General features: G+C 38.1%; 1 protein-coding gene across 18 annotated transcripts in view; it reads right to left on the minus strand.

Moving 5' to 3' along the window:
- Positions 1-12,644, minus strand: part of LOC140730487 (girdin-like) — a 282,300-nt gene that overhangs the window by 40,634 nt on the left and 229,022 nt on the right. For 12 of the 18 annotated variants that reach the window (XM_073050990.1, XM_073050989.1, XM_073050986.1 and 9 more), the window contains exons 24-28: positions 4,137-4,229; positions 3,625-3,833; positions 3,009-3,092; positions 430-624; positions 247-285 (exon numbers count right to left, since the gene is read on the minus strand). In XM_073050990.1, the coding sequence (XP_072907091.1) occupies positions 247-285; positions 430-624; positions 3,009-3,092; positions 3,625-3,833; positions 4,137-4,229 (620 nt within the window). The remainder of the gene's footprint in view (positions 1-246; positions 286-429; positions 625-3,008; positions 3,093-3,624; positions 3,834-4,136; positions 4,230-12,644) is intronic. The other 6 variants (XM_073050988.1, XM_073050993.1, XM_073050992.1 and 3 more) reach the window with 1 other exon arrangement.

Raw genomic sequence — 12,644 nt, forward strand, 5'->3', positions numbered from 1 at the left:
ATACTGAATCAAAAACTAATGATCAAAAGCAAAGTAAACCTGCACTTGTTCTTAGCTGTATTTTCCTCACTCAGCCTCAGCTCTCCACTCTTGCATTGGGCCACTCCTACAATGGCCATTATGCTTGACCCTAACTTCTTTTTAATTGGCTGCTAATTAGCCAATCAACCTTTAACTAACAATTTGCAAATGTTCCTTTTTTAGGTTCTTATTAAGTGAAATTTAGCAGAAAATCCCGAGACCTACCTCTTTTAAACTCTTGCACCTCTTGTTCCGTTCCATCTCCTGTTAAATGAAATTCATCAGATTCTAAAGACCTATCTGTTTTCTTTACTTAAGCAAGGCTTGACATAGCAATGCTTGAGTGATTGTCATTTGTGAAAAACAAAGACTGTTTGATAATTCTGTTTAAGTGGAATCAACTAATACCTTTAGACTGAAGTCTCTGCTTGGATCTGAAGCCAGAAGAGTTTGCAGTGGTGAGGTTAATAGCCGTCGTGGAAAATGCCATGGACCCCAATTCTGTCCTCTGTCCTCCAGACTCATTAGACTCCTCCAAATTTTCAGAACTACCTGACCACTGAACTCCTGCTGATATCATAGACTGGAGCAGATCATTCATAGCTGGGATGAAAGCAAGATAAATTAACGTGTACAATAATCTTTCTTGAACACGTTGGTTCACTCTTCTAATTAAGTGTACCTTGTTCTTTTGTAAAGATAACCAAAATGTTATGATCAGTTGATGCTGAGACTTGGACCACTTCATATCTTACAACCAGCTCCAGCAATACTTCTTGGTAGGAGAATAAACATGCTGATAAAATAGACTAATCATAATGGATAATGCTATGGCAATTAATTAATTGGCTGCACAACTTAAGTTTTTGTTTGAAACATAATCACTGTAGGAAATATGCAGTGTAGTAATAATTTAATAACATCTTCTTTGAGGGATAACTCAAAACTAAAACAGAATGGGCATGGTGACTAAGCCCAAATATAAAAGGTCCAAACATCGCAATATTGAACATATGCTGCAATATTTTCTCAAGTTTGTGACCACATTTCTGGAAGGGGCTTACACCTGCAACTAACATAGTTTACGGAACTAGACAGTTTAAATAGTAAGTCAGGAAAATTGCAATCTAGCCATGATGTTAATTGAATTGTATACCCATTTGAATTCATTAAGAAATAGAAAACATTCAATTGCTGGAGGAGTGAAAAAATGCACCTGCTGATTCTAGGTGCTGACTCACCAGAGTCCTATATCATTTCAGATTTTTAGGGGTATATCCCTAAAACAGTATATTTAATAGAAAACTATATTAAAAATAATATATTAACACTATATTAAATAGTATAATAAATATAAAAAGATCAAGTATATGATTTGGGGGTATGCCAAATTAGTAAAGAAAATACATTTAGGAGTGATAGCTGGAAGTTCTTTTTACAAAGAATGATCAATGTTTGGATTCAACTTCTAAAGAGATTAGTTGCCTGCCTGAGAAAATTCTGACTACTTTATGCCCTCTCTCTCAGAACTCTTAGCGATCCTTCACCCTCCCTTCATGCTTCCATGCCCTGACAAGATTTAGCATTTAATTGAACTAAAGAACAAACTAAACAGAGTGTTGTCAAGGCCAAGACTTTGGGCGTATTTAAGGGATTGACGGATTGTTGAATGGTTAAGGGATTAATGGTTATGTCTAGAAGGCATGAATATGGGGTTGGTGAAAATCAGACCTAACTAAATGGCGGAGTAGATTCGATAGGCCAAATGTCCTAATACACTTCTATATTTTTTGATCTTATGGTCTTAAAGTGACAATGCAACAGTACAACACTCTCCAATTAAACTCAAAATTTTGATAGCTTAATCCCCTGGATTTTGTGGTGGATGTATTAGTGAAAAATAATTTCTGGCTAAGGCACCATGCCTGATTAAAGAATTTCTACCTGGCTGGATAAAACGACACATAGTTTTTGCCTTATTTACATGTGCTAGACACTGGTGGGTACAGGATCAGATTTTTAGCCACTAGTAATTGTTGCGTAAAGGACATTCAATGTTAGATTAATACTGGGTGCAAATTCTGGTCCACTATCCTGCAAAAATTAAAATATCTGTAAATCTATTAGGAGCAAAGTTAGGAGAGGTGAAAGCTTAAAAGTTATTTTGGAGTTGGCATCATTTAAATATATCACTCAAAGCATAATATTGTCCTATTGTTCATTCCTTGGATGATTTTAGAGTCATACAGTTATATAGCACAGAATCAGACTCTCTAGTTTTAGGGTCCCCTACCCTAAGAAAAAAGGTAGGTGAAGAACTGGTGGTCCTCATGTTTTAATAAACCTCTACATGGTTACTCCTCTGCCAACTATGCTCCAGGGAAAACAGCCACAGGCCATTCAATCTGCCAGAACTCTAGTCCTCCAGTGCTGACAACATCCTTAATAATTTATCCTGCACTCCTTCCAATTTAATAACATTCTTCCTATAGCTAAGTGACGAGAACAGTATACAAGTAAGATTCCAAGTGAAATCTTACCAACATCTTGTGCAGCTGTAACTCCTGTACTCAAAACTTAAATTTCATTTAAAGATTCTTAAATACGATAATTTTGTACAAATTAAAATCTTAATATTTCATGTTGTAGAGCATCCTAAATTTGCATAAATTTGCCAAACTTAAAAATTTTGCAGTTTTTAAAAAAAACTGCTTACATCAGCTTTCTTAAATCTCCTTATAAAAGAACCTAAGTTCTTATCATTTCCTTATGATGCATGCTGGTTAATTTAAAATACAAAAACATTTATAGTATACTTCCTATGTACAAATTAATGCAACATTTAATGACAATGATAGAAATGGAACCCAAGATATATAGTGTTAAATGAAAGAATAAACGAAGTGCTATACAAAGGGAATTGCAAGGAATTGGTTAAATGATGAAAATGCAGCCACTTGAGAATCTTAAGTTTTAGAGGGTCTTACACATAGAGCGACGGTAGAAGGCCTTCATTTTGTCTTTATCCTTCGGTCTGTTCCTCATAAAAGGCAGCCTTTTCAGCGTGGCCACTTTTATTTCAGAGCATGGGATATAAAGGAAATTGGGAAATGAAAACAAAGAAAGAGGGAAAACAGGTGGAAGTTAACAAATGCTGAAACTGAAGACAGAAATATACATGCTTGCTAAGTTTCAGCTGATTATACTACACACATGTTAAATGAATGGTGTATAGTTGACTGAATGGAATTGCTTTTATGTATGGGGTTCTTCTCTTATGGATTTGAGACAGAGATCATGATCAAATATCTTCAAAATTAAAGTGGCATAAACAAAACTATTTAGAAGTTTAATATTAAATTTTTATTAAATGTATTGATAATATAAGTGCTTCAAACAGGACTTTATAAACAATAAATAATTACCAATTTACAATCTAATTTCTAACAGCTTTGACCCTGAAATTATAGTTTTTAAAAATGGACAAAATAGACTCAAAGTAAGATGTTGATTTTTTGAAATCAGCACACCAGTTTTGTTTGTCAATGTATGTGTGAAATGAATCTTGTTATAAAGCAAAAAAAGAAATTTAGTGGTACTCACTGCTGCTTTTCTTAGCTGAATGACCTTCATCAAGAGAGTTCGATCCAACAGAAGAGCTATCTTGACTATCATGCTGAGGCAGTTGAAGAAATCCATCACTTGATTCTGACCTAGTTGGAGTGCCCGTGAGAGATTTAATACGTTCTCTGTTGCCTTCCTTTTTGTGTTTCATTAACTTTTTCATCTTTATGGCAATCCAATTGCCCCTTCTGGAATAAAGGAACACATCACTACTTATCCAGCTATCATCAACAGAGATCCAAATTAGAAAAGAGTTAAAAATATTAGCAGGACACTCTCTGCATTTGATAAATATTAAAATGAAAAGAAGTTGCATTTTGGCTATTCTTTCAAACAAACTGTGTGTATAATTAGAAGTGTAAGGTAAATATTAACAAGCTTAAGATTTCATTGTATAATTTTCACATGCATAACTAAAACTTTTATTTACAAGGTAAGATTTCATTTGAATCATACATTTTGAAATCACTGTAAATATATTTTGTTCATACCTTCGAGGGGGTGAAGGCTCATAGAACTTATATTGATCCATTATCTTCTCTTCAAGTTTCTCCTTCTGTCGCCGAAGTTCATTTAGTTTATCACTTAAGGTTAAGAAAGCAAGTCAAAGTGAATAAACACACTTCATGCTCCTAAAAGTTTGAATACAAGTTCTTATTTTATAGGAACTCAAAATTCCACAGATCTTTGACAAAATATACTTTGTTTTATAATGTGAAGCAAATTCAGTTGTGTATATATATGTATGAACTAAGAGCTATTATCTCTCTCTCTCACGTTTAATAATCAGAAACTGGAAAATGAGGCTCCAGTGCCATAGAGCCAGTTGTACACAAGAAGAACCAACCAAAAGTCAGATTTTAAAGCCTTATTGCTAAATCCTGTATCTAAGATTTTTACGTCAAAGTCATAAGAATGTAAGACATAGGAGAATACAGTGCCTATAAAAAGTATTCACAACCCCCCTTGGAAACATTCATGTTTTATTGTTTTACAACATTGAATCACAGTGGATTTAATTTGGCTTTTTGGCACAGATCAACAGAAGAAGACTCTTTCTTGTTAAAGTGAAAACAGATCTCTACAAAGTGATCTAAATTAATTACAAATATAAAATGCAAAATAATTGATTGCTTAAGTATTCACCCCCTTCAAATCAGTATTCAGTGGATGCACCTTTGGCAGCAATTACAGCCTTGAGTCTGTGTGGATAAGTCTCTATCAGCTTTGTACATCTGTACACTGCAAGGTTTCCCCATTCTTCTTTACAAAGCTGCTCAAGAACTGTCAGATTGCAAGGGGATCATGAGTGAACAGCCCTTTTCAAGTCCAGCCATAAATTCTCAATTGAATTGAGGTCTGGACTCTGATTTTCCCAACCCATTAACTTAGTTGTTTTTAAGCCATTCCTGTGTAGCTTTGGCCTTATGCTTGGGTTCATTGCCTTGCTGGAAAACAAATCTTCTGCCAAGTCGCAGTTCTCTTGCACACTGCATCAGGTTTTCCTCCAGAATTCCTCTGTATTTTGCTGCATTCATTTTATTCTCTACCTTCACAAGCATTCCAGGGCCAGCTGCAGTGAAGCATGCCTCAGCCACCACCATGCATCACGGTAGAGAAGGTGTGTTCTTGATGATGTGCTAATGGCCAAAAAGCTCAATTTTGGTTTCATCAGACCATAGGACCTTCCTCCAGCTGACCTCAGTGTTTTCTGGGAAATTTTAGCCGGATTTCATTTGAGTGTTTTTCAACAGTGGCTTTCTCTTTGCCACTCTCCCAAAAAGCAGTGACTGGTGAGGCACCCGGGCAACAGTTGCTGTATACACAGTCTCTCCCATCTCAACCATTGAAGCTTGTAACTCCTCCAGAGTTGTCATAGGTCTTTTGGTTGCCTCTTTCACTAGCCTCCTTCATGCACAGTCACTCAGTTTTTGAGGACGGTTTGCTCGAGGCAGATTTACAGCTGTGCCATATTCTTCCAATTTCTTGATGATTGACTTAACTGTACTCCAAGGGATAGTCAGTGACTTGGAAATGTTCTTGTCTCCAAAAGTAGAACCACTTTTGTTGTAATCTTAGGAATAATCCTTATGCTATGTACCCCCGACTAATCAAAAACCTATCAACCAATGCTCAATTCAACACTTTCTGGCGAAAGAAGTTGCTCCGCATCTTCGTTCTAAAGTGAAATCCTTCTACTCTGAGGCTGTGCCTTCCGGTCCTAGAATCTCCCACTAATGAAAGCCACTCCATCCAGACCTTTCAAATATTTGGGAGGTTTCAAAAAAATTCCCCTCGTTTTTCTAAACTCTAGTGAGTATAGGCCCAGAGCCATCAAACACTCATCATAAGTTAATCCTTTGGAGCTTCTCAAATGCCAGCACATCCTTTCTTAGATATGGAGCCAAAAACTGATACCTTCTCAACACTGCCCGTCCCTCCACCTATCTTTTAATTGTTCACAGCCTCGGCCACAAAGCTATCAATTCCATCATCTGTTAGGCTGAAAAAGATTTAATAATATCAAGCAGACTTTTGACTTCCGGTAAGATGGCGATTGCTTAGCTGCTCTGAACTTTTGTTCCGTTACTGTCGCTAACTTTGCACTAAATGTCTCCATTTTTTAAACCTTAGTTAGGAACTTTTTCGGTATCTCTTACTTGCCTGTGAACACATCTAACTTACAATGTCTAGCAAGAGTTCTAAATCCGGGAAAAAGGAAGCTACAGCTCTCTCAGACGAGACCCTGGCTGCGCTCGGACAGCTCCGAGACGAAATTTTAAAGGAATTCAAAACCGCTTTCAAACAGTTGGAAGACAAACTGGATTGGATCAACGATAAAGTGGACAAACATGCTGAACACTTATCTCGCATCGATTCGACTTCTGAACATTTAGAAAGTCGTGTTCGATACTTGGAGACTCTCTGTTCCAGCTTAGAGGAAAAATGTAACAAACTCCTTTCCAAAATGGTGGATCTCGAAAATCGCAGCAGACACTGCAATCTTAGAATTCTTGGATTGCCAGAGGCCACCGAACAGAGATCAACAGTGAAGTTTTTCACCGAGTTTCTCTGTGAGATATTCGGGAAAGATTTGCTTCCGAACCCGCCTGAGCTCGAACGGGCACACAGGGTCTACGTTCCCCCCGGAATTCTGGGCTCCCGCCCGCGACCAGTAATCTTGTGCTTCCATCAATACCAGGTAAAACACAGTCTGATTGTGGAGGCACGTCACAGAGGTTCTTTTACTTTCCAGGATACAACCATTCACTTTGTGGAAGATTTTGCACCCCAGACCTTAAAGATGCGCGCTGTTTAAAGGTGCAATTAAAGTGCTTTTTGATCGTGGTTTTAAACCCTCTCTTCATACTCCTGCTGATCTACGAATCAAGCTTAATACTGGAAAATACAAGTGGTTCAAATCAGTGAAGGAAGCTGAAGCATTTGTGGCAAGTCTTCCGGCTATCCAGTCATCTTCAGAACCCGATCAGACCTCCTAAAATGGTGGATAAGTACTTCTCGTAGTAAAATTACTTTTTCTGGACTCAGACATTACTTGAATCACTCAGACATTATTCATTGAAACTCTAAGGGCTGTTGACAATCTCTCCCTGGATTTGGTGTGTGTGTAATCTATTTTTATTCTTGTATAACTTTATCTACAGAGTTCTACAACTGACTCTAACTTGTTTTGGAGGTTTGAAGTCTTTAGTGAAGGCCTCCCTGTTTGTTGGTTCACAGTTTAATTGCTGATTTATTTTTCCTTTTTTCATATTTATTTTTTTTCTTTTCTTCACCCCTTTTTTCTAATCTCTGAATCTTTTTCTCTCCTCTCTGTAAATGGTTGATAACTACTCGTCTTGAATTTATAATTTTCCCCTTCCTCTCCTTTTTTTTTAACTTTTTTTCCCCTTTCTCTTACTTTATTCTTCTAAAATTTTTTGCGGGTAGGTTAGTTTTGGTTTTCTTCCGATTTTCTCTGTATTAAGTTTCATATTTCTGCAGAAGGTGTTCCAATCTGTAGTTATGCTTTCTAGTGCATAAACTAGTTACTATTTGCTATAGTATTTATACGGAACTGCTGTTAATGACACAGATCTGGAAGTTGTATTTGGGTTAATTTTTTTGGTAGAGCTAGCTACTTGTTTTGGTAGCCGTCTAGTTTTGGGTTGTGTGGATTTTCCAGTTCCAACATCACTCACTGTATTTATTGTTTCTCTTTATTGCTCAGGACATGTATATGTTTTGATTTTACGAATCTATGTTTACATCTCTGCTCCCAGACTGCTATTGTACTGCTTGACTTTTTATATACCTGCTGCCTTTTGTTATGACCCCAGCCCCCTCCTTTGTGAGAATCGCAAGAGAGAGAGAAGCCTAAAGGTTTGGAATGTGGTCTGGCCTCTCAGCCAGACAAAAGCCATGGACATAGCCATTGTCTCTTGGAGACACCTTTGTGAAATGGGGACTGGACTACGTGCAAACCCTCAGGGCAACGTGGGCTGGGTGATGGGGAAAGATTGCCACACCCCACCCTGATTGACAGCTACAACCCTGCAAGTCCGGATAAAAAGGTGGGCTGCCGAGGCGGCCCCTCAGACGCACCAAGGAGACACGCTAAGAAGACACGATAGCGCTTCCCGTCGGAGCGGGAAGCCATTTTGAAGGAAGCCACGTGCGTTAGATTCCGGATCGGGAGTCTGTGGCTGAAACCAAAGGAAAAACCGTTTTTAACTAACAACAGGGATTTGCTTCGCAAAGACAATGGGCAAGTGTTCCCTTTTCTCTCACCAATCTCTCTCTCCAACACGTGAAATGCCAGCGGTTCCAAAACGGAAAAGCCTGCAGATTTATGAGTGACTTTTATATTCCCAGTGGACTCAGTATTATCCCCTAGACAATGATAGAGCTTATTTCTGATTGATTATTACTATACCTGTGCTTTAGATTGAGTATTGATGACGTATATGATCTGAATGTTTTGTATTAACCATACATTTGTGCCCCTTTATAAATAAAAATGTTTGAAAATAGTACCATCAGACTTCAGCGGACCTCTCTATCTTTGCTGGTAAGTCACCCAGTTACGGGGAACGTAACACTTTTATGCATTAGTAATTGATAATGGCTAGTGCACTTAAATTCGTGAGCTGGAATGTAAAGGGATTGAATCACCCTGTTGAAAGGAGGAAGGTATTCTCACATATCAAACAACTCAAAGCTGACATTGCTTTCCTTCAAGAAACTCATATTTGTTGTTTTGATAACTCCCGGCTTCTGTCAAAGTGGGCGGGTCAGCATTTTCATTCATCCTTTGCCGCTAAAGCTAGGGGAGTCTCCATTCTTATTAACTCAAATATTCCTTTTGAATTCCATAATAAAATATCTGATACAAATGGCCGTTTTATTATTGTTTCTGGTAAACTATATAACACTAAAGTTGCACTAGCAAACCTGTATGCCCCCAACTTTGATGATGTTAACTTTTTTGAATGGTTTTTTTCCTCACTACCAGACTTAAACTCATACTCTCTTATACTGGGTGGTGACTTCAACTGTTGGTTGGATCCTAATCTGGATCGATCGTCCTCTGTTACCAGATCACCTACTAAATCTGCCTTAGCTATCCAATTGTTTCTCTCTAATTTTGGTATCTCTGATATATGGCGTTTCCTTCATCCTACGGAGAGAGATTATTCTTTTTTCTCACATGTTCACCATACCTTCACTAGAATTGACTATTTCTTACTCAATAACCAACTTATTCCATTTGCCCACTCTTGTGACTATCAGAGTATACTGATTTCTGACCATGCCCCAATTACTCTCTCTCTGAACTTTCCTGGTCTCCCTCAGAGGAATAAACACTGGCGGTTTGATTCAACTTTATTATCGGATGATGATTTTTAAAAAGTTATTAAGGATCAGATAACCTTTTATTTGAACACTAATACATCACCTGAAGTGCCATCCCAGATTGTCTGGGATGCCATGAAAGCATATCTGAGGGGTCAAATAATCTCTTACACAGCAAATCTCAACAGAAGATCCCATGCAGATCGATTAGACCTCATTAACCAGATTAAAGAATTGGATCAAATATATGCCCAAACTAAGAACCCTGAATTATACAAGAAGCGCGTTGAACTCCAAACTAAATTTAACCTTCTGTCCACTCAACCTGTCGAATGCCAACTTCTCGAAAGCAAGAGTCGCTTTTACATTCATGGGGATAAGTCTGGTAAATTCCTAGCCAATCAGCTGAGGCGTTCCAAAGCCAAACAACATATTACAAAGATCCGGAAGGAGAATGGAGACTTTACATCGGATCATTTAGAAATTAATGACACATTTAAAAACTTTTATTCTCGGCTTTATTCCTCTGAATCTCTGAATGACAATATCTCTGTTCATCAATTTTTACAGAATCTGAATATCCCCTCACTTTCATCTGATTTCAAAGCCAAACTCAATGCGCCTATATCATCAGAAGAAATATCTTTTGCAATTTCTGCACTGTCCTCAGGGAAATCTCCTGGACCTGATGGGTTCCCTGTAGAATTTTATAAATCATTCTCTTCACTTCTTTCTCCTCAGTTACTTTCAGTATTATCTGACTCGTTTAATTACGGCAAATTGCCACCCTCTTTCAATGAGGCATCTATTATTCTTCTTTTAAAAAAGGGCAAAGACCCAACAGAGTGTTCCTCGTATAGGCCGATCTCTCTGCTCAATGTTGATGTAAAGACCTTAGCTAAAGTTTTGGCTCATAGATTAGAAACCGTTATTCCCTCCATTATCTCTGATGACCAAACAGGCTTTATTAAAAACCGTCTCCCTTTTTTTAACATTCGGCGTTTATTTAATATCTTATACTCACCTCCAACTGGGATTCCTGAATGTGTTATTTCCCTCGATGCGGAGAAAGCATTTGATCGTATAGAGTGGAACTACCTCTTTGCAGTCTTAGAAAAATTTGACCTTGGCCAAAGTTTCATCTCTTGGATCCAATTGCTGTACCTGTGTCCTACTGCTTCTGTTTTAACTAATTTTCAGAAATCCCAAGTATTTAATCTCAAACGTGGCACCCGTCAGGGATGCCCCTTAAGTCCCTTTCTCTTTGATTTGGCTATAGAACCTCTGGCGATAGCATTTCGAAACTGTCCTGAATTGACCGGGATTTGGAGAGGGGGTGTTGAGCATAAAGTTTCTCTCTATGCTGATGACTTATTACTCTTTCTCTCAAATCTGTCTACATCCTTGCCTCTAATATTTTCACTTCTTGACCAGTTTAGCCAGATCTCTGGCTATAAACTTAATTTACATAAGAGTGAACTTTTCCCAATTAATAAAGAAGCACAAGAACTAACATTTCTTGATCTCCCTTTTAAAGTAGTCCATAATCAATTTACTTATCTTGGAATTACAGTCACAAGGAAGTTTAAAGATCTCTTTCGTGAAAACTTTGCCAATCTTTCATATGCTATAAAACCGAGTCTGGTACAATGGTCACCTCTATCTATGTCCTTGGTAGGTCGTATTAATGTTGTTAAAATGTATGTTCTCCCCAAATTTTTATACTTATTTCAATCTATCCCAATTTTTATTCCTAAATCTTTTTTTGATTCCTTAGACTCCATTATTTTGTCATATCTGTGGCAGAATAAGCGCTCTAGAATTAATAAAATCCATCTCCAAAAATCTAAAAAAGAGGGTGGCATGGCTTTACCTAACTTTCGTTTATATTATTGGGCAGCTAATATACGTTGTGCTACCTTTTGGTCTTTCTTCCACGGCCAACCCGAGTGCCCTAACTGGGTGGCAATGGAGTTGAGCTCCACTAAAGAATTATCTATCTCTGCACTTCTTGGCTCTGCACTCCCTAGTAGTCTGCCCAGATCAATAGCTAATCCTCTTGTTAGACACACTTTGCGTATATGGGCTCAGTTCAGGAAATGCTATGGTTTCCAGGGGTTTTCTGTTTCCAGCCCTGTCGCACATAATAACTTTTTTTTTTACCAACTAAGTACGATTCAGCATTCCATGTTTGGTATAGGAAGGGCATTAGACATTTTGAAGATCTTTTCATTGATAATCGCTTCGCTTCTTTTCAGCAGCTCTCTGTTAAGTTCAATCTGCCTAACGCTCATTTTTTCAGATATCTCCAAATCCGACACTTTATTGCTCCTTTAATTCCTAATTTTCCTGAAATGCCTGCGAAAAATGCTATGGACCTATTTCTTTCCATTAATCCACTAGGTAAAGGTTTAATATCAATTATCCGAGATAAACTAGCAGCCTTACGACGGGCCCCTGTGGCTAAAATTAAAATGGCCTGGGAGCAGGATTTAAATATCTCCTTATCCGAGGAGAGCTGGGACTCAGTTCTCAAATCGGTTAACTCAACCTCTCTTTGTGCTCGCCATTGCCTTTTACAGTTTAAGATTGTTCATAGAGCCCATATGTCTAAATCTAAACTATCTCGATTCTACCCTAACATCAGTCCGCTCTGTGATAAATGCAAGAGAGGCGTGGCCTCTCTCATCCATATTTACTGGTTCTGTCCTAGCTTGGAGAAATTCTGGAAGGATGTCTTCACTACGTTATCGTGTATTCTGAATCAGCACCTAGAACCAAACCCCTTAATTGCTCTGTTCGGTTTTTGGGGCGAGACAAATTTATGTCTGGGTCCGACCAAATGCCGAATATTATCCTTTGCCTCTCTCCTGGCTAGACGCTTGATCTTCCTTAGATGGAGAGATGTTGCCCCGCCCACTCATGCGCAATGGCTTAGCGACATTATGGCCTGCTTGGACCTCGAAAAAATTCATTATTCAGTTCTTAATTCGGATCTAAAGTTCCATAAGGTCTGGGGACCTTTTATCGAGTACTTTCATAACCTTCCTCTTGACTAGGGTTTTTTTTTCTTCTTTTCGGTCCCTTGCTTTCAGCTCCCTTTTTTTTCTGGCAGTAGGCATTATTATCCTCTGTTGCGAAGT

Source organism: Hemitrygon akajei, chromosome 7 (assembly GCF_048418815.1).
Source record: "Hemitrygon akajei chromosome 7, sHemAka1.3, whole genome shotgun sequence".
NCBI lineage: Eukaryota > Metazoa > Chordata > Chondrichthyes > Myliobatiformes > Dasyatidae > Hemitrygon > Hemitrygon akajei.